The following is a 27,766-nucleotide window of genomic DNA, read 5'->3' as shown; positions in this document are numbered from 1 at the left end:
TTTTTTTTGAAAGTTTCAACAAAGCATTGATATTTTTTTTCCTTTAATTTAATTTAATTTTTTTCATTTATTTTTATTAGTTGGATGCTAATTACTTTACAATATTGTAGTGGTTTTTGCCATACATTGACATGAATCGGCCATGGATTTACATGACAATGAGGTATTAGCCTATACTTGTTAAAGTAATTTGGAATGGTATTGGATACACATCTAAAAGTATCCAGTGAGTCACTTACCAAGCAGAATGAATTCTGAGACTAATTTTGTCTTGACACCAGAAATCTAGCACTTTATATTGTAAATTTAAAGGTACAATGTTCAGAATTGTTTTGGAAGACTATGCATCAACATAATGGTAAAACTGTAATGGTCACTATTTCCTACTTCCTATGCCCCACTGATGGGTTTAAAGGCTTCTGTTCCACACTGGCCTTTTCTTTGCTGGCCATCAGAGTTCTTTCTGAACTTGTTTCTCCATGAATGTTTTCTCACAGGTTTGTTTTCCTTGGCTTATTGTTATACATGCATGAGCTTAAATCCTGAATAATTTCAGCTGTCAGTTTAAGGTGGTTTTCAACTAACTTGAAATGGAGTGCTCATTCCCTACAGCACTGCTGCAAAATTAAGTCTTCTCCTGATTCAGTATTCACGATGGACATGCAAGCACAATTTTCAGATTTTACCATTAATATCCTTCCTTTCGAAACTCACCTTCTTTTCATTTCCTTCAGAAGATTCTAGTCTTTTCCAGCTTCCTCTAGTTTGGAATTAGTGACCTGGAAAACTGGAGGAAAAGTGATTATGGCACTGGCAAGCAGGCATGCACACTTGAAAGTACATTGTGGAGATAATTAGTGGTTCCATCTCTGTGTTGATAGCGTAGATCTGCAGTCGCTAATTTGGATGTGTGCACCCACTAATTTGGGTTTGGAATGTGTGCCTAGCCACTGGCTACTCTGTCATGCCAGAGTCATGGGTGGGACCTAAATTAGGAGCATGAATCTAGGCATCAATTGGGAGATTCTCTGTGTCTAGCTTTACCTGGCTTGCGTCACACATTGTTTTTTTTCTGTTAAAGGGCCATTATCCAGCCTATGGAAAAGGGAAGATGCAGGGTAAGTTGGGAAAAAATTCATCATTCTATTTGAGTTTGAATAGACATCCTTACACTACACATTTGTGTGGTCCATTCCACCTTTCAAAGGTCAGGAAAATTTTGTTCCAAAATTTTTGGATACCTAATTTTCACACCAAAGATAATCAGTGACCTGCCATCCTGGCTATTCTGTTACCTTTACCCTCATGCTTAGGTGCCATGCTTTTAGGATAGAACTCATTAATTATTGTATGAAGTGAAAGCATTTACATATGGACTTCTGTGCGGTAACATTTAGTGACACTATAAACTTGCACCACAGTCTGTAATTTTTGCATGCCATTTTGGCTTCTCTTAATCATCTTGGATGTAAATTGAAAAGCATAACTGGTTGCATTTAGCTTTGAATAAAGGTTTAGCTCTCTGAAAGAGGAAGACTGATAAATGAAATTATGACCTGTTCAAAGAGAGAAGATCTTGGAGTTTGGGTGGGTTGTCTTCACTGAGAGCTAGCGGTTTACAAAGAGGAAAAGCCTGACTGCTGATCGTTGTGCTTGTTTGCATTTGACAACATCAGTGCCGTTTAAAGTGACTCTAGATGGGGTCAAGCAGTCATAGAAAATGGTTGGTCTGAACTATCAACTGATACAGAAATTTCGACTGATGGAAATGTTTAGACTTTAACGAAATTAAGTAGATTCCAATAATTTGAAAACTATCTTACTTTGATTCCAGCTTATGCTGGCTTATATAGCCAAGGATACAGACGCTTATTTATTGCAACTTCATCTATAAAAATGCTTAGTTGTTCAAATATATTTCTGGATTATGTAGTGTGCAGAAAGATTTTTTTGTTTTTTTTATTTTTTTTTATTTTTTTTTATTTTTTTCCCATTTATTTTTATTAGTTGGAGGCTAACTACTCCACAGCATTGCAGTGGTTTTTGTCATACATTGAATTAGCCATGGATTTACATGTATTCCCCATCCCGGTCCCCCCTCCCACCTCCCTCTCCACCCCATCCCTCTGGGTCCTCCCAGTGCACCAGGCCTGAGCACTTGTCTCATGCATCCAACCTGGGCTGGTGATCTGTTTCACCCTAGATAATATACATGTTTCGATGCTGTTCTCTTGAAACATCCCACCCCCGGGTTCTCCCATAGAGTCCACAAGTCTGTTCTATACATCTGAGTCTCTTTTTCTTTTTTTGTATATAGGGTTATCGTTACCATCTTTCTAAATTCCATATATATGTGTTAGTATACTGTAATGGTCTTTATCTTTCTGGCTTACTTCGCTCTGTATAATGGGCTCCAGTTTCACCCATCTCATTAGAACTGATTCAAATGAATTCTTTTTAACGGCTGAGTAATATTCCATGGTGTATATGTACCACAGCTTCCTCATCCATTCATCTGCTGATGGGCATCTAGGTTGCTTCCATGTCCTGGCTATTATAAACAGTGCTGCGATGACCATTGGGGTGCACGTGTCTCTTTCAGATCTGGTTTCCTTGGTGTGTATGACCAGAAGTGGGATTGCTGGGTCATATGGCAGTTCTATTTCCAGCTTTTTAAGAAATCTCCACACTGTTTTCCATAGCGGCTGTACTAGTTTGCATTCCCACCAACAGTGTAAGAGGGTTCCCTTTTCTCCACACCCTCTCCAGCATTTATTGCTTGTAGACTTTTGGATAGCAGCCATCCTGACTGGCGTGTAATGGTACCTCATTGTGGTTTTGATTTGCATTTCTCTGATAATGAGTGATGTTGAGCATCTTTTCATGTGTTTTTTAGCCATCCGTATGTCTTCCTTGGAGAAATGTCTGTTTAGTTCTTTGGCCCATTTTTTGATTGGGTCATTTATTTTTCTGGAATTGAGCTGGAGGAGTTGCTTGTATATTTTTGAAATTAATCCTTTGTCTGTTGCTTCATTTTCTATTATTTTCTCCCAATCTGAGGGCTGTCTTTTCACCTTGCTTATAGTTTCCTTTGTTGTACAAAAGCTTTTAAGTTTCATTAGGTCCCATTTGTTTATTTTTGCTTTTGTTTCTAAAATTCTGGGATGTGGGTCATAGAGGATCCTGCTGTGATTTATGTCGGAGAGTGTTTTGCCTATGTTCTCCTCTAGGAGTTTTATTTTGAGAACTGTGATGGTGGAGAGAACTCAAAACTTCAGAAAAAATGCTTCTTATCGAAACTATTGATGGTGCTCAACAGTTTATCTGACACTGAGGTTCAAAGAATAAAATGGTTTGCCTTTGTTGCATTTGAGATTAGTGTGGTTTGGGGCTAAAATTGTGTAGGTGGTACTGTTTTTTTTTAACTAGTTTGCATATTGCCTAAGAATGTAATTTGTAATTTTAGAAATCACTTTTAAAAAATAGGGTTCATTAATGGAAATCAAAAAGGCAAAAGACCATTAGTAATTTTTACATTGTGTTTTATGAGAAGATACTTTTATTTGTTTATGTTAAAAACTTTGAAATGGTTAAAACAATATGGAAAATAAATCGCTATTTTTTTTTTACATGTTAATGTTAACTGGGTGACAGGCTGGATGAGAGGGGAGAGTGGATACGTGTGTGTGTATGGCTGAGTCCCTTCAGTGTTCACCTGAAATTATCACAGCATTGATAGTCAGCTATCCCCAATACAAAATAAAAATTAAAAAAAAAATTAACTGGGACCATCCGTATAAGCATCTGGGCTTCCCTGATAGCTAAGTTGATAAAGAATCCTCTTACAATGCAGAAGACCCCAGTTTGATTCCTGGGTCAGGAAGATCCTCTGAAGAGGGATAGGCTACCCATTCCAGTAATCTTGGGCTTCTCTTGTGACTCAGCTGGTAAAGAATCTGCCTGAAATGCGGGAGACCCGGGTTCGATCCCTGGGCTGAGAAGATCCCCTGGAGAAGGGAAGGGCCAGTATTTTGGCCTGGGGAATTCCATGGACTATACAGTCCATGGGGTCACAAAGAGTCAGACATGACTGAGTGACTTTCACTCACTCACATATAAGCATTACTGATTACATGGTTTATTACTGGGAAGTGGTTCATTATTGTAAAATTCTGAGATACTCCTAATTGACATAGTATTATTTTTTTTCCCTGAGTTATTTTGAAATGCTCTTCTAAAGTGAATCCAAAATTTTAAAAGAAATAGATAAGCAACACAAGGGATGTAACTAATGCTATCTTGCTGTCCAAGTTGGACAGCATGCCAGGCTCCCCTGTCCTTCACCTACTCCTGGAGTTTGCTCAAACTCACATCCACTGAGTTGGTGATGCCATCCAACCATCTCATTCTCTGTTGCCCCTTTCTCCTCCTGCCCTGAATCTTTCCCAGCCTCAGGGTCTTTTCCAGTGAGTCTGCTCTGCACATCAGGTGGCCAAAATATTGGAGCTTTAGCTTCAGCATCAGTCCTTCCAATGAGTATTCGGGGTTGATTTCCTTTAGGATTGACTGGTTTGATCTCCTCATAGTCCAGGGGGCTCTCAAGAGTCTTCTCCAACATCACTGTTGAAAAGCATCAATTCTTTAGTGCTCAGCCTTTGTGGTCCAGCTCTCACTACTGGAAAAACCATAGCTTTGACTCTACAGACCTTTGTCGGCAAAGTGATGTCTCTGCGTTTTAGTATGCTGTCTAGGTTTGTCATAGCTTTTCTAGATATTCAGTAAATACTTGCTGAATAAATACATGAAAAAAAGGAGAGAAAGGAAGAAAGGTAAAATTCTGTGCATTTTCAGTAAGAAAGCAAGCCCAGCAGGCTCAGCCGTACCTTCTTCCTCTCCTTTCTTGGCACCCTTCTCTCTACCTCTTACCCCGTTTCTGTTAGAAACAGGGACTTCCTTGCCAATACAGGCCCTGTTTTAGTTATCACCTCAAAGGAAGTAATGGCCTTTTCTCTCAGTAATGTTGTAGACCCTTGATAGAGCTATCTAAGGGAGTTTTTTCCCCAAGTTCAAGTTCCTCACTGCTCCCCATTCATATGAGAAGTGATAAGGGTCCATGTTTGATCTAACCTAACTGCATAGATGGGTTCACATGATCTTTTTCTGCTAGCGAGAAGTTTCCAGTGTAATAAACTTCTCTAGATATTTTCTTCACCTACCTTGATGTTACTGCTGTGATACGTTTAATAGTAGTGAGTGACTCAGAATGATTCGGTGCTAAAGGCATTATTATCTTCGGTTGAATGTTTATTTCTCTTATTTGGCCTTTTGACCCTACCTGCTGATTTTAAAAATTGTTCCAGAAAAAAAGGAGCTTCCCAGGTGGCTCTGGTGGTGAAGACTTTGCCTGCCAGTGCAAGAAATGAAAGAGGCAGGAGTTCGATCCCTGGGTCGGGAAGAGCCCCTAGAGAAGGAAGTGCAACCACTCCAGTATTGTTGCCAGGAAAATTCCACAGACAGAGGAGCCTGGTGAGCTACATTCCTTGGGACTGCAGAGAGTCAGACAGGACTGAACATAGACAGACAGATACAAAGAAAAAAACTGTTACAGAAGCTTTTGGTATCAGATAGGGCAGGGAGAGCTTCGAGGTCTACCTTCTAGTTACAAAGATGGTCGATATCATATTGACTTCAAAAGTGGGCAGATCCAGCCTCACTGGTGCCAGTGTCTGTATCTTTGCTGTCTTCCCACGGGGTGATATTGCAGAGCAATTTAAAAAGTGGGTATCCGAGATATAATATATATCCACATAATAGAGGCAAAGATGAATCCAGAGAGATAGAATCGAGAAAAGAATATATCTATATTATATAGATACCATCTTAAAATATAATAAGACTACTATAAAAATCTTTATACCAATAAATTTTGTTACTTAAAAAAAAAAAAGTGGACTCTAGAATGAAAACCCAGCTTTGGAACCTTCTTGCTGCTTAACCCAGAACAAGGTACATAACTCTGTTGGACCTCAGTTTCCTTATCAATCAAGTGAGGGTAATAAATAGTATCTACATCTCACAGTTTTAATGAAGGGTAAATGAGGTGATGTGATGTGCTCAGTGTGGTGTTGGCACATTTTTCAACATGTTGGTCATTATAAGTAGGTCTCTGGCATTAGTATGAGATTTGACTGTCATTATTTGCATAAATGAAAAAAAAAAGTAGTAGTTTTAGCTTTGCTGGATAAAAGTGGTTTTAAGGTGCCAAGTGCAAAGAGCCTTGGGCTGAGAGAAGGAGGTGGTTTTTAACTCTGCTTCTTCTTTATGCAACCGAGGGTCCAGTCACCGGCAATCTGTGTTAAAATTAGATTTGCACCAAATCGCCTCTGTTATCCTTCCTAATGTTACTACATTACTTCCTAATGTCATTTTGTGAGTCTAGGAATGAGTGGTGGTTTCATTTTAAATACCTCACTGGGACAGACACTGAATAAATATTTGCTAAGCTGATTGGAATCTGCTGACTTTGTCTCTGGAATATAGACAATTTGGTTTTATGATTTTGAATTGTAACCGACATGGAAAACAATGGTGGTGATTTTGAGATTTTTTTTTTTTTTTAAAAAGACATAAGATTAAAAGCCAGAGAGAAGTTTTGTACTAGGGCTATTGGTAGAAAGTACCACACACTGAGTGGCTTAAATGATGGAAATGGATAGCTTCAGTTTTGGAGGCTGAGAGTACAAGGGCAAGGTTTCAGGAGGGCTGGTGCTCCTGGGGACCCTGAGATGCTCATGCCTCTCTCCTCGCTCCTGCTGCTTTGCTGCCAACTTTTGTGTTCCGGGACCTCTACTGCATCGCCTCACTCTCTGCCTTTATCTTCACACAGTGTTCTTTCCGTATGCACGTCTTGTCCAAATTTCCCTTTGTTATTATTATTTTTTGGCCATGTGGTGTGGCATGTGGGATCTTAGTTTCCTGACCAGGGATCGAACCTTTGCCCATTGCACTGGAAGCTCAGAGTCTTAACCACTTTACTTGTGGAAGTCTCCAGATTTCCCTTTTTTGTAATGAAGCCTATCATTTTGATAGGTTAGGGGCCCACCCTGCTCTCGTATGATCTTAACTTACTATTACATCTTCAGTGACCAAGGTCCCATTCTGTGGTTCTGGAGTTAGGACTTCAGCATATGAATCTTAGGGTGATGCAAATCCAGCCCCCAGCTGCTTGTCCTGTCCTTTTCATGTAACTATCCATCTCTCCATCCTCATTTCCTTCCTTGCTTTCTTCCAGTAAACAGTATTGTGCAAGGCAGGTGGATGGATAGCAATTTTCTTTATTTATTTCTAACACCAAAACCACCTTGTTTTGGGGTATAGCCTATTAACAATGTTGTGAGAGTTTCAGGTGAACAGCAAAGGGACTCAGCCACACATATACATGTATCCATTCTCCCCCAAATCCCCCTCCCATCCAGGCTGGTACGTAACATTGAGCAGAGTTCCATGTACTATACAATAGGTCCTTGTTGGTTATCTATTTTAAATATAGCAGTGTGTACATGACCTTCCCAAAGTCCTTAACTATCCTTTCCCCCCTGGCAACCACAAGTTTCTTTTCTAAGTCATAACAGACAATTTTAGGAGCATCTTTAAAGCTTTACATAAATGACTTCTAGCTAGATCTCAGCAGTTGACCTTTTAATATGTGGATTACTCATGACCTTTATCTCCATCTTATTTCCTTCTTTTTTTTTTCTCTTACCATTCCTTTTACTCTCCTCTTCCTCTTTCCTCCTCACCCAATTCACCTAATTTTCCTTTTTCCCTGAGCATTTCACTTGTTATAAATAGAGAGTTCCACCACCAGATGGTGTGCAAGAATTGGGAAAGGATTTGAAGCACACTGGCCAGTGTAGCAGATTTTAACATTTTGTCTCAGGAAGAAGGCTGACATAATAAGCCAAAAAATGAGGTTGTATAGATTTTGCTTCTCTATATATGCTTTTTCTCTTCCTGTATTTGTAGAAACAGAAACCTGAGCTGGAAATCTTGAGGGCAAAAATGTTTAAAAATTTGGTGAGTAAGAGTTCACAGGTCACTGATCTGAGAACAGTTTCAATAATATTCAACAATAATATTAGGCTGAAAGGTGGAAGCCGGCTCTAAGGTCCGAGGTCTACTTCCTCAAACAGGTTCCAAAACCACAAAAAAGGGGAAATCAGTTGAGTGCCATGGGCTTCCCAGGTGGCTCAGTGATAACGAATCTGCCTGCCAATGCAGGAGCCAAAGGAGACTCAGGTTTGATACCTAGATTGGGAAGATCCCCTGGAGAAGGAAATGGCAACCCATTCCAGTGTTCTTGCCTGGGAAATCTATGGACAGAGGAGCCTGGTGGGCTACAGTCCATGGGGTTACAAAGACTAGGACATGACTGAACGACTGAGCGTGCACGTTGAGTGCAATAAAGCTGTAAAAGGCATTCATGAAATGAGAGCCTTCAACTGTCACCTAACTTAGCAGTTTCAAATGAGGTCTGCAGCCCGAATGTAGCTCATGACCACAGTCACTCACAATGTGCCTTGTTTGACTTGCACAGGGGTTTGTTGTCATTATCCCTATTAATTGCCAATATTAAAATAATCCCAGTATTTCACATAATCATCCAGGTTTCAGGCTTCTTTTGGGGGAAAAAAAAAAAAATTGAAGACCTGGTGATACTGGCTGAATATTTTTCTTGGCAAAACCTTACTATGGCTGAGTTGAAGCTGTCCCTTCAGTTGGAACTTGTGATTTACAGTTTGACTTTGTGTTTTCATTCTCCTGTTGAATTACACTGAACCTTCACCCTTGCTGAAAATGTTGCCAGATTCTGGAAAGGTATTTGGATACCTGACCCAGCTCTCCTGTTTCTTAGATGAAGAGATGAGGCCCAGAGAGGGGAGCTGGCAGCTGATTCAGTGCCACACCTGTCCTCGATTTCCTCTGTGAAAGAGAAACTGGTGGTTAAAGAGTGAGTGTGACCCACCAGAGACAAGTGATGTGGTTCAAGCAGAGAGTCAGGAGGGAAGCTGAAAACGTGACTTGCTCTTACTCAATTATAGAAAAAGAAACTAGAGCCGCACGCACACACAAGTGAAAAAAATGAGGAACCCCAAAGTAAACACTTTACAGGGAACTTGGAGAGAATTCTTAAATACATGATCAGAACGCCACTGGTCAGGTATCAAAAGGTAGAAAGGAACTCTAAAGAGCTTACTTATACTTTTGGGCTCTCTATGGAAGAAATTCATTGTTTAAGCGTTAGGAAGGTGATTGATGAGACTGGGGGATTGAGAAGGCAAGATAGCAAGTTGTCCATTAATTAATATTATCCAAAGAAACAGCAGACTGCCTTTCTGGGTACCTGTGAAATGACTGTCACAGGCACTTTCCATCAGAACATGGGAAAAGTGATGGAGGGGTGTGGAATGATTCCAAAGGCAGAAGTGGGGAGTTTTTTGCTTGCCTCAGTGGAGATAAATGGGACTGTAAGTGAGTGGGGCTGACTCCCCGATGATTCCTTAGCCATAGTAAGTATTCACTGAGAGCTTACTCTGTGCTAAGCTCCTCACCGAAAGATAGTGTCCTCTAACATGACTGATGTCATTTACTGTTGTCATCCCTGGTTCATAGATGGAGAGGCTGAGAAACAGAGAGATCAGGTAACTTTTACAAATGGTGGAACCAGGATGCAAATGCAAACTCTCAAGCTGCCTATCACCAGAATCTTCCCACTTAACAAGCAACCTGCTCTACTGCCCCTGGCCCTGGCCAAGGTTGTGACCTGGCCTAGTGATAAATGCCCCTCATGTCCTGAGTCTAATTTGAGTTGTGTTGTTGAGTCGCTAAGTCGTGTCTGACTCTTTGTGATCCCATGGACTGAAGCACACCAAACTTCCCTGTCCCTCTCTATCTCCCAGAGTTTCCTCAAATTCATGTCTACTGACTCAGTGATGCCATCCAACCATCTCATCCTCTGTCGTCCCCTTCTCCTCCTGCCCTCAATCTCTCCCAGCATCAGGGTCTTTTCCAATGAGTCAGCTTCCACATCAGGTGGCCAAAGTATTGGAGCTTCAGCTTCAGCATCAGTCCTTCCAATGAATACTCAGGGTTGATTTCCTTTAGGATGGACTGGTTTGATCTCTTGCTGTTCAAGGGACTCTCAAGAGTCTCCTCTGGCACCACAGTTCAAAAGCACCAGTTTTTTGGTGCTCAACCTTCTTTATGGTCCAACTCCCACATCTGTACATTACTGCTGGATGTGAGAGTTGACCTAGTGGTAAATGTGGGCTCTCTGGTGGCTCAGTGCTGAAGAATCCACCTGCCAATGCAGAAGACATGAGTTTAATCCCTGGGTCAGGAAGATCCCCTAAAAGAAAATGAAAAACCCATTCCAATATTCTTGCCTGGAAAATCCCAGAGGACAGAGGAGCTACAGTGTACCACGGGGTTGCAAAGAGTCAGACATGACTAAGTGACTGAGCATAAACAGATATACACAGTGGTAAATGCACAGCATGTCCTGGATCAAGTCTGAAACAATGGTTGAGGTAACACAATTTTGACTAAATGGCATATACTAATTTGATAAAACTAAAATTTAAATTTCCAGGTAATTCCCTGGTGGTCCAGTGGTTATGATTTGGTACTTTCATGGACAGGGGGGCTTTGATTCCTGGTCAGGTAACTAAGATCTTGCAAGTTCTGTGACATGGCCCAAACAAACAAACAAACCACTTCCAGCATGCAATTAGTTAGTTTCAAAGGGTCACTAAGTTAGGAAACTGGCCAGTTGTCAATGAACCTTTGTCCTAAAAACATGGGTAACTGATTTCTGGGAAACTTTGGTCTGACATATCTTCTTATTTCTACCTGGAGTTTGCTGGTAAAATAAAGGTAGATCAGTTCAGTTCAGTCACTCAGTCATGTCCGACTCTTTGCGACCCCATGGACAATAGCATGCCAGGTTTCCCTGTCCATCACCAACTCCCGGAGTTTAGTCAAACTCATATCCATTGAGTCAGTGATGCCATCCAACCATCTTATCCTCTGTCATCCCCTCCTCCTCCCACCTTCAATCTTTCCCAGCATCAGGGTCTTTTCAAATGAGTCAGCTCTTCCCATCAGATGGCCAAAATATTGGAGTTTCAGCTTCAACATCAGTCCCTCCAATGAACACCCAGGACTGATCTCCTTTAGGATGGACTGATTGGATCTCCTTGCAGTCCAAGGGACTCTCAAGAGTCTTCTCCAACACCACAGTTCAAAAGCATCAATTCTTCGGTGCTCAGCTTTCTTCACAGTCCAACTCTCACATCCATACATGACCACTGGAAAAACCATAGCCTTGACTAGACAGACCTTTGTTGGCAAAGTAATGTCTCTGCTTTTTAATATGCTGTCTATGTTGGTCATAACTTTTCTTCCAAGGAGTAAGTGTCTTTTAATTTCACAGCTGCAGTCACCATCTGCAGTGATTTTGGAGCCCCCCCCAAAATAAAGCCTGCCACTGTTTCCATTGTTTGCCCATCTATTTGCCTGAAGTGATGGGACCAGATGCTATGATCTTAGTTTTCTGAATGTTGAGCTTTAAGCCAACTTTTTCACTCTTCTCTTTCACTTTCATCAAGAGGCTTTTTAGTTCCTCTTCACTCTCTGTCATAAGGGTGGTGTCATCTGCATATCTGAGGTTATTGATATTTCTCCCAGCAATCTTAATTCCAGTTTGTGCTTCATCCAGCTAAGGTAGATCACTGGGAGCTTTAGCAAATTACCTTTTTACCAAGAAGGCAGCTTGGTTTGTGGAAGAGAGAACTGGAGCTCAATGAGAAAGTGAGTAAATGAGGCTGGTGAAGAAACAGTGGATAGTCCGTCTATCTATTTTCTGGAAACCCCTCCGATAGACCAAAGGGAGATGCCTGAGAGGCAACAGTCCTAGGGGGTTGGTCTTGTCATATTTAGAGAAGGCTTAGAGGAAGGAAATCAGGCTAGTTGTTTTGTTTTAATTTATTTGGCCTCGTCAGGTCTTAGTTGCGGCATGCAGAATCTTCTTTGCCTCACGTGGGATCTTACGCTGTGGCTCATGGACTCTCTAGTTGTGGTGTGCAGGCCCCAGAGCATGGCTCAGTAGTTGCACTCGGGCTTAGTTGCTCCGTGGCAGGTGGGGTCTTAGTTCCCTGGCTAGAGATTGAACCCATATCCATTGCAGCAGAAGGCAGATTCTCAACCACTGGCCACCAGGGAAGTCCCCAGGCACATTGTTAAAGGGATCATTCTTACGTTCAGGTATGAAGTGGGGCCCTGAAGAAATGAATGCCCAGACCAGTCTTGTGTAACGTTTGTGTAACTGACCTAGCAGAAAGAGCAGAATGACTGGAGCTCTTGGTGTGTAAATGCTATTACACCCTCTGGCCAGAGAACTATTAAATCAGTCAGGATAAACAACCAGAAGATTTGGCAAAAACAAGTGATAGGTGAGTTTACTGAATCTGGAGAAATACAATCCCAGTTTCAAGCTCATGATGCTCAATAAAACCCCAAGCCACAGTGTTCTCCATCCCTTGTAGAAAACTCAGTTCTCTACTCAGAATATTAAGACAGAGCTAGTTGCCATTTCTCAAAAGTCAACAGTTCTGCCTGTATTTACTGAGTCCTTGTTATGAGAAAAATGTGGAGTTAAACATCATTCAGGAAGAAACATGCAAAATGGTAAGAGAACTAAGAAGCCGATAGTATGAAAAGAAGCTTCAGAGGCAAATGTCTTTGCTCCACAGGGAAAAGCCTGCGGGCGGGGGTGGGATGGTGGGCATCAGGTGTGTGCGTGTAGGGAATTGTTAGTACATGAAGGATAAGCCAGAATCTCCACAAAATTTCATCTGTCCTCCATTTTTAAAAATTATATTAGAGGGACTTCCCTGGTGATTCAGTGGTTAAGAATCCACCTTCCACTGCAGGGGATGTGGGTTCAATCCCTGGTCCTGGAAGATTCCACCTGCTATGGAGCAATTAAAGCCCATGTGCCACAACAAGAAAGCCTATGAGCCTCTGCAGCTAAGACCCAAGGAAAGCCCAAAATAAATAAGTATAAAAAATATATTAAAGAGTTGTATTAGGAACAGTAGAATTCTGGCCAAATGTTATGTGCTTGAAGTAAAATCAGGACATAAAATATATTATTCCACCTGGAAGCTAGTAAACTAGTGGCACTCTTACTCATGAGGTTGAAAAATAAAACTGCATCAGATAAAATCAAATGAGAGCTCATAAATGATAGTTTAGAACATTTAATGTATTTATGGATTTTTCCCTTCAAACTTGGGGTTTAATATTGGGAGAGGGGAAAATATCTCAGAATATATTTTTAATGTCGCTGTTAAATATAGGTAATCTACTATCCCTTATTTATTGACTTTTAATTCCATTAAAAATTTTAAATTTATATATGTGCATATTTTAAAAGATTTACTTGGATTATGTAATGAAACACAGCAACTCTTCTTCTTTACTGTGTTTTTCTCCTAGAGGCATTTAGTTTCAATAATTTCAGCCTTTCCTTTGGTGACAACCCACTTCAGTATTCTTGCCTGGAAAACTCCATGGACAGAGGAGCCTGGTGGACTATAGTCCATGGGGTCACACAGAGAAACGACTGGGTAACCAAGCACTTTGGGTATTTCCATCTATAATTCTAAGTAATATGCTTATGCTGGCAGTTTTCTACTCAGAATTCTTCACATTATCTCCTGACTAATGGTAACTGAGCATGTACTTCTCTTTTGCTCACACACATACTTCCTCACTTCTCTTTCTCCCGAAGTAGTTTTGAGAGCTAAGATTATGATTTCTTGCTTGTGTCATTTCTTTTTCTGAAGTTGGTAAGTATTTTTTCCACCGTCTGGTTTTCTATATAGCTATCATTATTTTTCCCTCCAGTCATCTGACAGATCTTGCAGATGACTATTAATATTTTTTCCAACTATAAAAAGGAATGAAATGATCTATAAATTCTGTCATTCCCTTCCCCACCTCTTCCTCCAGCCTCTCCCACTTCCGGCCGAAATGGTCGCTTTCTTGGTCTGGCGTGTGGTTGTCATTCTGGTCTTTCCTTTCGCCACCATTTGCTTGGGTTCCCTGTACTCTAAGTTCTTGTTGTTCAGTCGCCCAGTCGTGTCCAACTCTTTACAGCCTCATGGACTGCAGCACTCCAGGCTTCCCTGTCCTTCACCAGCTCCCAGAGTTTACCCAAGTTCATGTCCATTGCATCCGTGATGCCATCCAGCCGTCTCATCCTCTGATGCCTGCAAGAATACTGGAGTGGGTTGCCATGCCCTCTTCCAGGGGATCTTCCTGACTCAGGGATCAAACCTGTGTCTCTTACGGGTCCTGCATTGGCAGGCAGACTCTTTACCACTGTGCCACCTGGGAAGTCCGTACTCTAGGTAACCATATCTAACTCTCTCCTACACTTTGCTGAGAGACATCTTCCATTGGCTTCCTAAGGAAGATAGTTGTTGTTGAGTTGCTCAGTTGTGTTTGACTCTTTTGCAACCCCATGGACTATAGCCTGCCAGGTTCCTCTGTCCATGGGGTTTCCCAGGAAAAGATACTGTAGTGAATTGCCATTTCCTTCTCCAGGGGATCTCCCTTACCCAAGGATGGAACCTGTGTCTCCTGCATTGGCAGGCAGATTTCTTTACCACTGAGCCGCCAGGGAAGCTAGATGCAAATTTCTTCTTTATTTTTCTCTTGATTTTTAGTCTATGCAAGGGTGAAAACCAAAGGTCTCTTCCTCTCATTCACTGAGTTGATCATTTGGTTGGATGTAGACATCTAGTCTTCTAACAGCTGCAGGTCAGGAGTCCTATCCTCTTTTGATTGCTGATCTGTTGAGTGTGAACTTTTTGTCCTCCTGGAATCTCTTAAGCTATTCTCCTTATCATAAGAGTTCTTTCATGCAATGTCCTTTTAATATTCTTTGTGCTGGGCACATGATGAGCCTATCTAATCTGACGACTCATCTTGTTAGACCTAGGACATTTTTTGAATTCTTTCTTTGAGATTTTCTCCCATTATCTCTCTTTTAGCTCTCTGAATTTTGCACCTTCTGTGTTGACTCCTCAATAGTTTTATCTTTTCCTCTAATTTTCCTTCTGTTTTTCTGTTTGTCCCCATTTCTCGGAGAGTCCTTTGGCTTTATTTTGGTTATCATACTTTTTAATTCACAAGAGTTTTTTTCTTATCTCTTTTTTCCTCCATAGAATCCTTTTGTTTTATTGATATAGGAACTTCATCTTTGAACTCTCTGAGCCTACTCATGTCTGTGTGTGTGTGTAACAGTTTGTCCTGCTCCATGCTTTCTTACTATATCCACTGTCCTTTTTTTTTTTTTTTTTTTTACTGTTTGTTCTTTTTAGTCTCTTTCTTTGACATTAGAGACTATTCTCAGATGTCAGGTAATCCTTGGCCTCTACTCATATTTAAAAACGGGTGCTAAGATGCTACTAGACAGTTCTGGGGGCATAGTCAGGTGGCCTGGGAGGCTCTGTTGTTAGTACCTAGAGATATTTTCTCTGCCATTTAGTGTCTTCAGGGAGGAATCATTCAGTTTCCTAATTAATAGATGAGCTTTTTAATACAACAGAGTTTGGTGGTAGAGGTGAGGAACACGTTCCTCTCTTGGTGAAGATGCATATATAGCTTTGCAGCTCTGAATTATGTTTAAGATGCAGGAGGGTTGCAGATGTCTGTAAATATTTCTTTTTGTGGATGTAGATTACTTGTGTAAGTCCCCTGAGAGAGGTAACGTAAGCCTTAAGTAAAGAAGTAGTGTGTGTGTGTGTGTGTGTGTGTGTGCGCGCGCGCATGCGTGTGTACATGCTCAGTCGTATCCAAGTCTTTGTGACCCCATGGAACCTGCCAGATTCTTCTGTCCATGGAGTTTTCCAGGTAAGAATTCTGGAGTGGGTTGCCATTTCCTCCTCCAGAGGATCTTTCTGACCCAGGAATTGAACCTGCATTTTCTCCATTGGCAGGCAGATTCTTGACCACTCGGCCACCTGGGAAGAAATATGGCTTTGCACAGATTTGAGCTTCTCAGGTTGGGTAAACCAAGCCTTGTTGGCATTGCCAGTTGCTTGCTACCTGTTACTGACTGGGGGCCAGAGGAAGCTGAGCCAAGAGATGCCCCAGCTACCTGGATCCCACTTAATTTCTGTACCCTTGAGTAAAGCGGCTGGGAGCTTACTGTGGAGTGTGTGTATAAGCATGTGTTCTGTGTGTGTATACATGCGTCAGTGTTCTCACTTAACTGGAATCCCCCAGGAATGCCATAGGTGGTCCATGCCAACCACTCTGTAGGTAGACCTTTAGCCAGTGTCCCTGTTTTTAGAACTTTGGGGGGCTATGGTATCCCCAAGTGCTGCTCTCAGACTTTCTCTGGTTTCCTCTTTGGAATCTACCTCAAGCTACAGTTTTCCTTGATTTGCTAAGTTAGTTATCAGTCTTCTGTCTCCTTCCATCTTCCAAAGAATTGTTGAAATCTCTTGGCTGCTTTCACATCCCCTGCCATTCTCCTGGCCTTTGAGGGTTAATGCACTAAAGAAATTTTGCTATTGTCATTTTAGTGGCATTTTGGGAGATAGAAGAGGTGAGGGCTTCCTTGGTAGCTCAGTCTGTAAAAAATCCACCTGCAGTGCAAGAGACCCAGGTTTGATCCCTGGGTCGGGAAGATCCCCTGGAGAAGGAAATGGCTACCCACTCCAGTATTCTTGCCTGGAGAACCCCATGGACAGAGGAGCCTGGTGGGATACGGTCCCTGGGGTCGCAAGAGTTGGACACAACTTAGTGACTAAACCACCAACCACCAACAGAAGATGTAAAGGCCTGTGGTTTAATTAAATACATTTACTATTTTTTTTTTTGACTCTTTGTCATGATTAAAAGCTGTTCAACGTAAAGAACATAAAGAAGTTTCATGTTGTAGGTTCATGGTGCACATAATAGGTACTTAGTAAATATGGATTTCGTGAATAAATAATCTGTACTTTAAGGTCTCTGAAATACAGTTAATTTAGCTGCCAGTGTGATTATTTCCTCTCAGATCATCTCAGGTTAACCTTGAATGAGGGAGGGAGATCTCGGTGAAGCCAGATGCCCACCCGAGGCCAGAGCAGTTGGCCCAGATATAAGAAGTCAGCCTTGCTCATCGCACTGCATTGGATTTTAGGGTTATTTCTGGAGTTGGCATTTCCCAGAAGAGGATTACCAGTCAACCTCTGCATTACTCCCTTCTTCTCAGCAATGTTATTGAAACAAAATGCCTAGGTGTTGTTTTCTGAAGTCAGATGAAGTTTGTTCATGACATCAACTTGAATTTAAGTTGACTCTGTGTATATTAGGGAAAAAAAAAAACTTTCCAATTGCCTTTTTTTCCTACTCTTTAAGCTAATGCTGATCAAAAATGGTATTTGATTAATCTCTTGAAACGTATTATCCAAATATGCCTTGACTGACTAAGCAGGTAAATTGGAAAACATTAATTGCTAGAGGCAATGAACTCCTGTGAGTCACTACAATTCATTCCACCAGTTTTCTCATGCTCCATTGTTCAGTTTGAGATGTAACAGACACCAGGCACCACAACACAAGCTCCTTCTTCCTCAGAGTAGAACCTGGGAAAATGAAATCTTTCATCACTGTCTTAATCAATGCAATGATTGGAAAAACTTGAATCTATTTGTTGCTTCTTTTGAATCTGAAACACATTTTTATATTTAAAATGACCTTATGAATGTGGGTATTATGTTCTTGATCATCATTTCTCTTTGAATTCATTGTTAGAATGAAAAAGAGTTCTTTCTTTATTTTCTACCTTGTTGATCCATTTAAGAAGGCAGGCACTTGATATTGAGAGAAGGTTGCAAGAGAACTAGAAAGTAATCCATAATTAAACTCAGCAATAATTCCAGCCTCTCACTGGAACTTTGGGCATTGATCTGAGATCTTTAAATTAAAAGTGACATTTATCTGTGAAGCAGTCCTGGAGGAACTGTAACAATGACAGTTTTGAAATCTGGTAATAGAACCAATAAGGAGACATGAAACCGGGTAATTTCTTCTGGAAGGAAAAGACTCCAGATACACTTTAAAGCCTGTCTTCAAATATGTGGAGACATACTTATTATTTCAAGGATAGTGATATATTGTCTTTTAACATGCTCTGTGGATAAAATCAGGGAAAATCAGTTTAAATTGTAACAGAAGAGATTTAGGTTACATGGGAAGAACAAAATGTTCTGATAGAAGATGCAAAGTCAACACCCAGAATATATGTGAATTTCATTTCTCTAGCAAAGATCTGACCACTCACTTGAAATAGGATTGAATAGTCTTATCTACTGGTGATAATCCAAAGCTGAACCTTGTTCTCAAGATCCTGAAGTTTTATTATTCTATTCCCATTCAATTTTTTACTTTTAGAATGTCACTTTTATGATGATCTCTTCTTAGAAGCTAAAAATATCTTTCTCTCAATATGATTCTTAGAAAGTGGTGGTTATTTCATTATTGAATTATCTACACCTGCACTGATAGTGAAATGGGTGTTTAAGAAAATGCTATATTCTAACTAGGTGCTTAAAATTCCAGACTGAGGGTGATTTTTCTTAAAATGGCTAGATGAGCAGGACTTTATAACTTGCTTTCTATTCATTTTCTATGTCTTGGTTTTTCAAGACCTTGTTATAAGGTCTTTTTTTTTTCTAAGAGATAATATAACTTATTAAGAAGACTTCAAATTCTTCAGGGGATGCCCTGAAGAAAGAGCCTGGTTTCTTTTGGTTTTCAAATATCTCCACCTGCTGAGTTTGTATGACATATGACATATGCTGTGACATTCAGAGCCAAATCTCTTTAATAAAAAGAGTTGAATATTTGTAAAGTTTGATAATTTTAATTATTTTGGTTCCTAGTATATATTATTCCCTCCGTGACACAATTAACCTCAATAATGAATTTCATTTTGTAAAAAACTACAAAATAAATTATGATTCTGGAATTGATCTTTTTATACTGTAGACCGAGAAAACTTAATCTCTTATAAAATGAAGATCAGATCATCTGACAATGACTGAAAAACAAGTCTTTACTACCCCCCAGGTTCCGCAGTAAGTTTCTACATATCACAGTGTCTTCTATTCATTTAAAGCTTTCAAAATTCACTTAAATGGGAACAAGCATTTCAAATACACATTTTGAAACTTAATTGAAAATAAAATCAGGCTTCTCCCTAATGTGGTCAACACTATCTAAATTGTTAAATATTTATTGTGATGCCAAAGATAATTTGATTCCAAATGTCTCAGCCAAGTAACCCTCAAAGAACTTACATTTGAGACTTAGTTTGATCTTTGAGAAAGGTGCCAAGAACACCCAATGGAGAAAGGACAGTTTCTTTAATAAATGGTTAGGAAAACTAATATCCACATACAGAAGAATGAAATTGGACCCTTATCTCACTTCACATATAACAACCAACTTAGAATGGATTAAAGTTTTAAATGTAAGGCCTGAAACTGTTGAACTGTAAAACTATTAGAAGAAAACATACAGAAAATAGTTCTTGACATCGACATTGGTTTGGCCAATGATATTTTGGATATGACTCTCAAAGCATAGGCAACAGAAGCAAAAATAGACAAATGAGATTGCATCAAACTCTGTGCAAAGCCTCTGCACAGCAAATGAGACAACAGAGTAAAAAGACAACTTATGGAATGGAAGAAAGTCTTTACAAATCATACATCTGTTAATAGGTTAACACCCAAAATATGTAAGGAATTCAAGCAAGTCGATAGCAAGGAACAAATAACCTGATTAAAAAACTGGCAAAGGACCTGAAGAGACATACTTCCAAAGAAGACATATAGATGTCCAACAGGTATTTGAAAAGATGCTCAATATCACTAATCATTAGGGAAATTTCAATTAAAAGAACAATGATGTGTCACCTTATACCTGTTAGAATGGCTGTTATCAAAATGGCAAGAGATGAGAAGTGTTGGTGAGGGTGTGAAGAAAAGGGAACCCTTGCACACAGCTGGTGGGAATGTCCATTGGTACAGCCATCCTGAAAAATTTAAAAGTAACACTACCATATGATAGTACTTCTAGGTATAGTTCCAAGGGAAATGCTACATCTAGGTATGTTTGCATTGGAAAGGAGATCAGTTTCTCAAAGCAGTAACTGTACCCCCGTGTTCATTGCAGCATTATTGACAGTAGCCCAAATATAGAAATCAAACTGTGTCCATTTTCAGATGAATGGGTAAAGAAAGTATGGTGTGTGTATATGCATACATATATACATATACATACAATGGAATATTATTCCGCCTTGCAAAAGAAGAAAATCCTGCAATTTATAACAACATGGATGAACCTAGAAGACATCACGTTAAGTGGAATAAGTCAGGCACAGAAAGACAGATACTGCTTGGTATTACTTATATATGAATCTGGAAACATCAAACTCATAGAAGCAGAGAGTAGAACAGTAGTTTCAGGGATTGGGGAGGTGGGAGAAATGGAGAGATGATATACCCCTATAATGAGTTTGTGACTCATAAAATGAATTATCTCTCTCCTGTAGTATAAATAAGTTATGTTTGCACTGTATGCATTTCTTTGTTCTTTTTGGGTTAAATGTCATTTCCAGGTGGGATAGTTTTCATGCTGTAAGTATTTTTCCTCTGTTCCAACTTATACTCCTTTGAAAACCCTGCTGCTGAATTTTAATATCTGTGGTAGAATGATTTATCTGACCAAATTCCATCTTTTTTTTCCCCCTGTCCTTTATTTGTTCTAGATACATTTCATATTGCTCTTCAGTCGACAAGGGAAATTACGGCTGCAGAAATGGTATACTACTCTCCCTGACAAGGAAAGGAAAAAGATCACGCGCGAAATTGTTCAGATTATTCTCTCCCGTGGTCAGAGAACAAGCAGTTTCGTTGACTGGAAGGAGCTAAAACTTGTTTATAAAAGGTGTGAGTAACTTTTTGAGAGCTGAATTTCTCATTACTGTTTCGTTTGTTTAATCCTAAGCATTTTAGATTGCAGTACCAATTCCATCATTTACTGTAAACTTTGAAGGCTGAAGCCCAAATGTTTGTACCAATAGGCTAAACAGAAGAGAACTCTCATTTACTGAATGGTTTTCCATGTACCAGGATGGATTCTAGATACTTATTTTAGATAATTTACATGTTGATAATATATGCATACATTCAAGAAATATTTTATGAGCATCTATTATATTTCCAACACTGTTCTAATGACTGTAGATGCAGTATCGAACAAGACATAGAGCATTCCTGGTCTCTTGGAACTTATTCATCTATTAAGTAAACAAAACAGTTTCAGTTAGTAACATGCTGTAGAAAAAAAGGTTAATGTGCTAGAAAGATGAGAAGCTCTTTGTTATTCACATTTGCAGTTGAGGAAACTGAAGCTACAGAGAATTTAAGTAATTAATCCCCAGTTGCAGTAATTGTGTGGTAACTGGCAGAAAAATCCAGATTTTTTCCCCTGATTTTAAAGCCTTTATATCTTATCATTACTGCACCTGGTTGCCATGGAATGACCATACTAGAAAGGGACCTCACTTTTTGGATGAGGAAACCGAGACCCCGAGAGGTGAAGTCGTTTCAACATAAAGACCCAGATAACTGATGCCTAAGCCAGGACCAGGACATAACTGATGTGACCCTGCATCTAACATCATACTGCAACTTTCAGAAGCAAAATGCACATTAGAAAGGCTCTCACAAGGGATGTTTACAAAACTAGAAGGGGAAAGACAAGGGTAACATTGAAGGCTCTATTTAATGGAGTAAATTACCAGGAAGTGCCTGGGCAAAGCTTCTTCTGCTGGGCCCTGTGTCAAAGCTTTTCATATGAGCATCATGAGAGATGTAAGCGAAGGCACCTTACAGTATTAAGCATCTCAGGGATGGAAAGGCAAAAGGCAATATTTGCTTCTCTCTGCCTGCTGGTTTCTACAACTTTGGGTTCAGTTGTGATTTAAACTGTTACATGAAAAATAGACTTCAGCAGTTCTCTCAACAGCCACTGTTTACAGCTACTGGATAAACAACAGTGAACTAGGCAGACTCAGTACCTGCCTTTGGGAAGCCACTGATCTAGTGGGGGAGAGACAGGCCATGAAATTACCGAGTGGATGGTGCTAGACACCCTTTGCGGGAAGGGCAGGCACAGCAATGCGTGGCAGGGGCATCCAGGGCAGTCAGAGAGGACAGAGGTTTCCTGAGGGCAAGGACGCCCACGCTCAGAGCTGCAGGAGAAGTAGGAGAGAGCCCCATGAATGGGGAGGGGAGGAGTATTCTAGGTAGGAGAAACATACATGGAGGGAGGACCTAAGAAGCTGAGGATGGGATATACTGTGGTACAAGGTAAAGTGAGAGGGTGGGCAATGTGGGCCCCTGGGCCCCTTGGTCGGGGGTTTGGACTTTAGATAGGACAATTCACCAACCAAAGAAGCATGAATAGACACCGATTAAAGGACTTTGTCCCCTGATCACAGCGCCTCAAGGTACAGTTTTGTTGAGGATCTTTCACATAATTAACGGAAATGATCCAGTCACCACCATGTTTTTTCTGTATGCTGTTTTACATTTTGGGAGGATATTGAATGTGGTGAAGGATGTTTCCATCTTGAGTGTGAACAGGGAGACTGCCTGGAGAGGAGGAGGTAACTGCGTATTCATAGAAAAAAACCATCGTCAGGTTGTGTTATGTGTCATCCTATTTTACGTTATATTTTTTTTTTCCTTTTCAAGGTATGCTAGTTTATATTTTTGCTGTGCAGTAGAAAATCAGGACAATGAGCTCTTGACCCTAGAGATTGTGCATCGTTATGTGGAGTTGCTGGACAAATACTTTGGAAATGTAAGTGGTGTCCTGGTATTTAGAATGAGTTGGTCTTCACCCCAACTCTGACTTCAGTTCTAAGTCTGTCATCACATTTCTTCTCTCTCTCTGTCAAGTCTAAGATATGAACTATGTTTGTACTGAGGACCAGAACAGAAGGCTTTCCCTACTTCCTGTAATTCTTAGTAAATGGAAGATCCAAAGCTTATCAGAAGCAAGTGGCGTGTGTATCTCCAGGCCTGAGCCACAACTAGACACCTTGCTTCCATGAACTGGAATTTAATTGTGAAGGATTCCTTAATATTTTGTCCCTTTGTCTCCATGGACCGTCTTCTCTTTTCTATTATGACTTTTTAATGCCCTCTCTGGTTTTTGTTTTGGGGGGCTTCCCTGGTGGCTCAGATGGTGAAGAATCTGCTTGCAGTGTGGGAGACCTGAATTCAATCCCTGAGTTGGGAAGATCCTCTGGAGAAGGGAATGGCAACCCTCTCCAGTATTCATGCTTAGAGAATGCCATGGACAGAGGAGCCTGGGGCCTGGTGCGCTACAGTTCCTGGGGTCACAAAGAGTTGGACACGAATCACACGCTGGTTTCTTTTAATAAACACCCAAGTGTTTTTTAATATTATTTGTATGTAAGACAAATAAAGAAAGAAGACCAAAATCCTTTCCCTTCACGTTGCTATCCAGCCTCCATGCATTTACCTCCTGGTAACATACTCTCAGAGCTGTCCTGATTTTAGAACTGGTACTTTGTTGCGCTTACGGCTTGACTTCACCTTTACTCCTCCAAGGAAATCTTAATGCTCACACCAGTGATTATTCTTTACTCTTCACCCGCCTTCGCGTCTCTGCAGCCCTGCACCCTTGCTCATCACAACCCTGTCTTTAAATCCGCTCCTCTCTGTCTCCCCCTGACCCTGAGTTCTGCTGACTCAACATGTGTTTCTCAAGACCCCAACTCGATTTCTTCTCCAGCTCCCTCCCTCCCTTTGAAGTGTCCTCTTGCTGTTTTTCCTCTCCTGTGTGTTCACTAGGCTTTCTCTCCTGGAAACCCATCACCAGATGGCTCTTCTTCACTTTGCTGGTGACGGTCTTCACTGGGCTTCTTCGTGGTCATCTCAGCCTTAATGTGACAAGGACTAAAATCATCTTCTGAAAACCTCTTCAGTCTTGTGATTAGAATTATTATGTCCCAGGATCTTTCAGTGCAAAAGGACATTGTTTCTTACATCTTTCTCCACCCTTTACTTAAGTCTCCCTCCGTCTATTCAAATTGGACTGAAGCTCATCTTGTTTCACTCTCAGTGGTATTACAGTTTTGCTTTTCTTTTAAACCTCCGCTTTGCCCCTTTCTGTTTCTGGGCTTGTCTCTGCTTTCCTTTCCTGGCCTGTTCATTATCACCATCCTTCCAAGGCACCGATCTCAGATGACATGCCTCCTCAGTCACTCTCCTCCAGCTTTAATGGATAAAATTCAAATTTCTTAGCCCGGCATTTTCTTGTTCTACACATCGGCCCCAGACCCCACTTCTCCAACCTTCTCACTTTTCTGTCTTTTTATCCCTGGCATAGCCAGTGCTCCAGCAACACGGACCAACCTTGTATTATCCTCAACTTGTACACCATTTGCCTGCCACCAAATTGCAAGTCTCTGGAGATCATGACCAGGGACTTACATGTTTGTTTTTTCCGACACTTGGAACCAGCTCTGGGTCAAGTTATAGCAAATGTTCCGGAAACTTTTTATTTAGTTCACAGTCTCAAGAAATGAATTAGTAGACTAGAAAAATGTGTTCTTCTCAGTAATATTCTCTTCCCCACTCCCTTGTTCACTGAAGATTTTTAAGTACTGTTAGAAGAATTTGCTTCCTTAAGAGTTTTCTGTAGTGTATTCTATATAATGGAATGAACAGCATTAGAGGTACTGGATAAGATTTTATAAGATTTATTGCAGCAGTTTTCACAAAGATGAGTTCTTGGAAGGTTTCTGGATTAATTTGCCCTCCCTCCCTTCCTTTCTGTCTTTTATTTTTCCTTTTTTTCTTTTCTTTGTAAATGATGTTATAAGACCTAAATATTGCTTCAGAAATTTCAGTTTGTTGGTCAGTGTTTAGAAGTGATAAGACAGACCATTTTTCTTTTGCTCTCTCTTGGTTCACTAAGTTTATTTTCATTTTTTAAAGAGATATTTCCAAATATGTAATGGCATGTTTTCAAACTGGAGTTTATTTAATTTTATGCCTTCAGTTATTCAAATGAATTCTGACATTGTGGTACTTTTTTTGAAATAAACCGCCGACTTGGCCTTTTGCAAAAGAGTTCTCCTGAGGCTCAGACTTTCCCATAACCTGCCTTCTCCCCCTCATTTCTGCACTGTGGGTGTGACCTGTTGTGTTTTCTTAGATGTATCCAACAGTGATAATGTGAATTGGGACTGAATTTTGATTTCAATCTTACTGCCCAAATATCAGATATTTCAGAACACATTGCTTTCTCAAGAGAATTGAATCACCTTCACCTATTCTAAACCCAGTTAAAGGATAAGCAGAATCAGAATGCATTCCAATTTCTCCAACATTAATTTTTCATCCTATTTTGGCATACCTTTAGAAGCCCTATCTTTGTCATGGACCAAAATTTAATGCACTAAAAAAACTTCAATGAATCTTTCATTAAGCTAAGAGAAGCTCAAGGCTCTGTGCCCAGTAGGTATTTGGTTTTTATTAATTAACTATGATGAGTAAACCCAGCAATACTGAGTCTCATGACATCATATCAGGTATAATATATTTCTTTTTGGTCTTCTTTTCCTCTTGTGTTAATATTTAAGGTTTCCTTGAATTTTACCCTTACACTCTCCCAGAAAAATACCTGCATTGAGCTTCTCATAACCCTAGAAAATATTACCTTCCTGTGACAGATGAATCAAAATCTCAGGCTACTTATTTATGTATTTTTTTTTTTTTTAGCACTTTTCAATTCCCAAGAGATTTATAGGGATTAACTGGTTAATCTTTTGGTCTTCCTTAAGTAGCATGAAGCCCAATTTATAGAGGCTAAGAGGCAATGCCTCTTAGGGTCAGGAGATAAGGGTCAGATTGAGGATTTAGACACCTGCCAATTTCACATTATGGGATGCCACATGAGATTTTACTGATGGTGTGGATGTTGCCGTCCCAGAGAGGTTTGATCTTGATTTCGGGAGTTTTTCTGTTGTCAGCAGAGGGAAGCTCTGTGTCCTCCTGGACCCTGGTGTCAGCCGGCTCTCTCACCAGACCCATGATTTGGCTCATCATTGATTCACAGATAAGAAAAATGACACACACATAGTTTAATAGAAATATTTATTTTGCTAAAGCTCCTAGGGGCTATTGTGAGGATCAGAGATGTAGTGTAATTAACAATACTTTGTAAACTGTCAGTTGCTATGCACTCTATACTTTGCATTATTGTTTTATATATACATTTATGTACCTGCTGTATGTAACTTGAGCTTTTTGTATTTTCTTTAGAACAGAATTCAGTAAGGGAAGGTCTTCTTAGATTCTATCCAAAAGGATTTAATTATTGAAGCACTGGAGATCCTCTCCCTACATCACGTGTTCTGCTCTAATAGAAGTCCCTCAAGCCAAATTGCAGGAGAATCGTAGTCAAGCACAACGCTGGGGGATCCAAGATAACATTAAGTGGCCGCTGCTTCTTCCTTTTATAGGCTTTCTTCCAGAATACAGAGACATGAAAACAATGAGAAAAGATGAGGAAAGGGGCTCACGTGTTTATTACCACGGAAGCCATGAGCTTGTGCATAAAATGGAGGGCACTCATTTGAGCATCAAGGGTGTATTTCTGATATAGTGGGGCAGCACCCTGAAGGTAGAATTAGAAGTAATGTTTGAGTAATTAGACAGGAGCTGAAAAAATCTGCATTAGATCTTAAGTTCTTGTCTTACTCTCAGGTACAATAACCCTTTGGGGTTAGATTCAAAGAATAGCGAATAGTATTTTGGAATTGCTGTATATGAGTCTTGCTCATTTGTAACATTCTTTCTAAGGCCAACAGAACTTGTGCCGCACATCACAAGTTCCCTTGTGATCTGGAACAAGTAACTATAATCAGTGTGTGTGTGTGTGTGTGGGTGGGGGTTGTGAGTATCTGGCTTTGCCTGTCACCTTACTTTGTCCCATTCCTTGAAACTTGGTGCACTAAATTAACTGCCCTGTGGCTGCTGGTGAGGTCGATAGCCTTGGGGATAGTTGCTGCTTGAAGAGTGGAGAGTGGGGTATGAGACCTTCCCAGAGCACTTGGATTAGTATCTGTCAAGTTCACTTCACAGGATTCTGGTTGCCGGTTTCTCCTAATGAGGTTCCTGTCTGTCCTCGACTCCTGGTCTGCACCTGCCTTGAACTCTGGGCTTCCCCAGCTCTTACTACTGTAACTCCTGACCTCCCGCCTCTTCTGACCTCTGGTAACTGCTTACTTCTTGTACCTTCTTTGATGTGCATGAATGTCTAATCTATGGTGCTTTCTTCCTGTTTATCTGTATTGTTTAAAATTGCAATTTTTTATGTATCCTTTTTTAATGTATCCTTCTAGACGTATACAGTTTTTTAAGTAAAAAAAAAAAAAATGGGATTGCATTATGCATATTATTCTGCAACTTTCTGTTGTTCCTCTTACTAGCCTGTCTTAGAAACTATTTCCCTGCTTATCCATGGAAATCTACTTTATTCTTTCCAACTTAAACATAGAATTTCCATGGTATGCGATACAATACCA

At 40.3% G+C, this 27,766-nt stretch overlaps 1 protein-coding gene across 1 annotated transcript in view; it reads left to right on the top strand.

Moving 5' to 3' along the window:
• The window catches only part of AP1S3 (adaptor related protein complex 1 subunit sigma 3), a 68,646-nt gene that overhangs the window by 27,987 nt on the left and 12,893 nt on the right, over positions 1 to 27,766 (top strand). Inside the window, exons 2-3 of the mRNA XM_020877725.2 lie at positions 20,903 to 21,081; positions 22,896 to 23,004. Coding sequence (XP_020733384.1) covers positions 20,903 to 21,081; positions 22,896 to 23,004 — 288 coding nt within the window. The remainder of the gene's footprint in view (positions 1 to 20,902; positions 21,082 to 22,895; positions 23,005 to 27,766) is intronic.

The sequence above is a fragment of the Odocoileus virginianus genome, chromosome 30, assembly GCF_023699985.2.
Source record: "Odocoileus virginianus isolate 20LAN1187 ecotype Illinois chromosome 30, Ovbor_1.2, whole genome shotgun sequence".
In the NCBI taxonomy this organism is placed as follows: Eukaryota; Metazoa; Chordata; class Mammalia; order Artiodactyla; family Cervidae; genus Odocoileus; species Odocoileus virginianus.
Note: the sequence above shows the minus strand (reverse complement) of the source record. Positions and strands in the feature narration are given on the sequence as shown.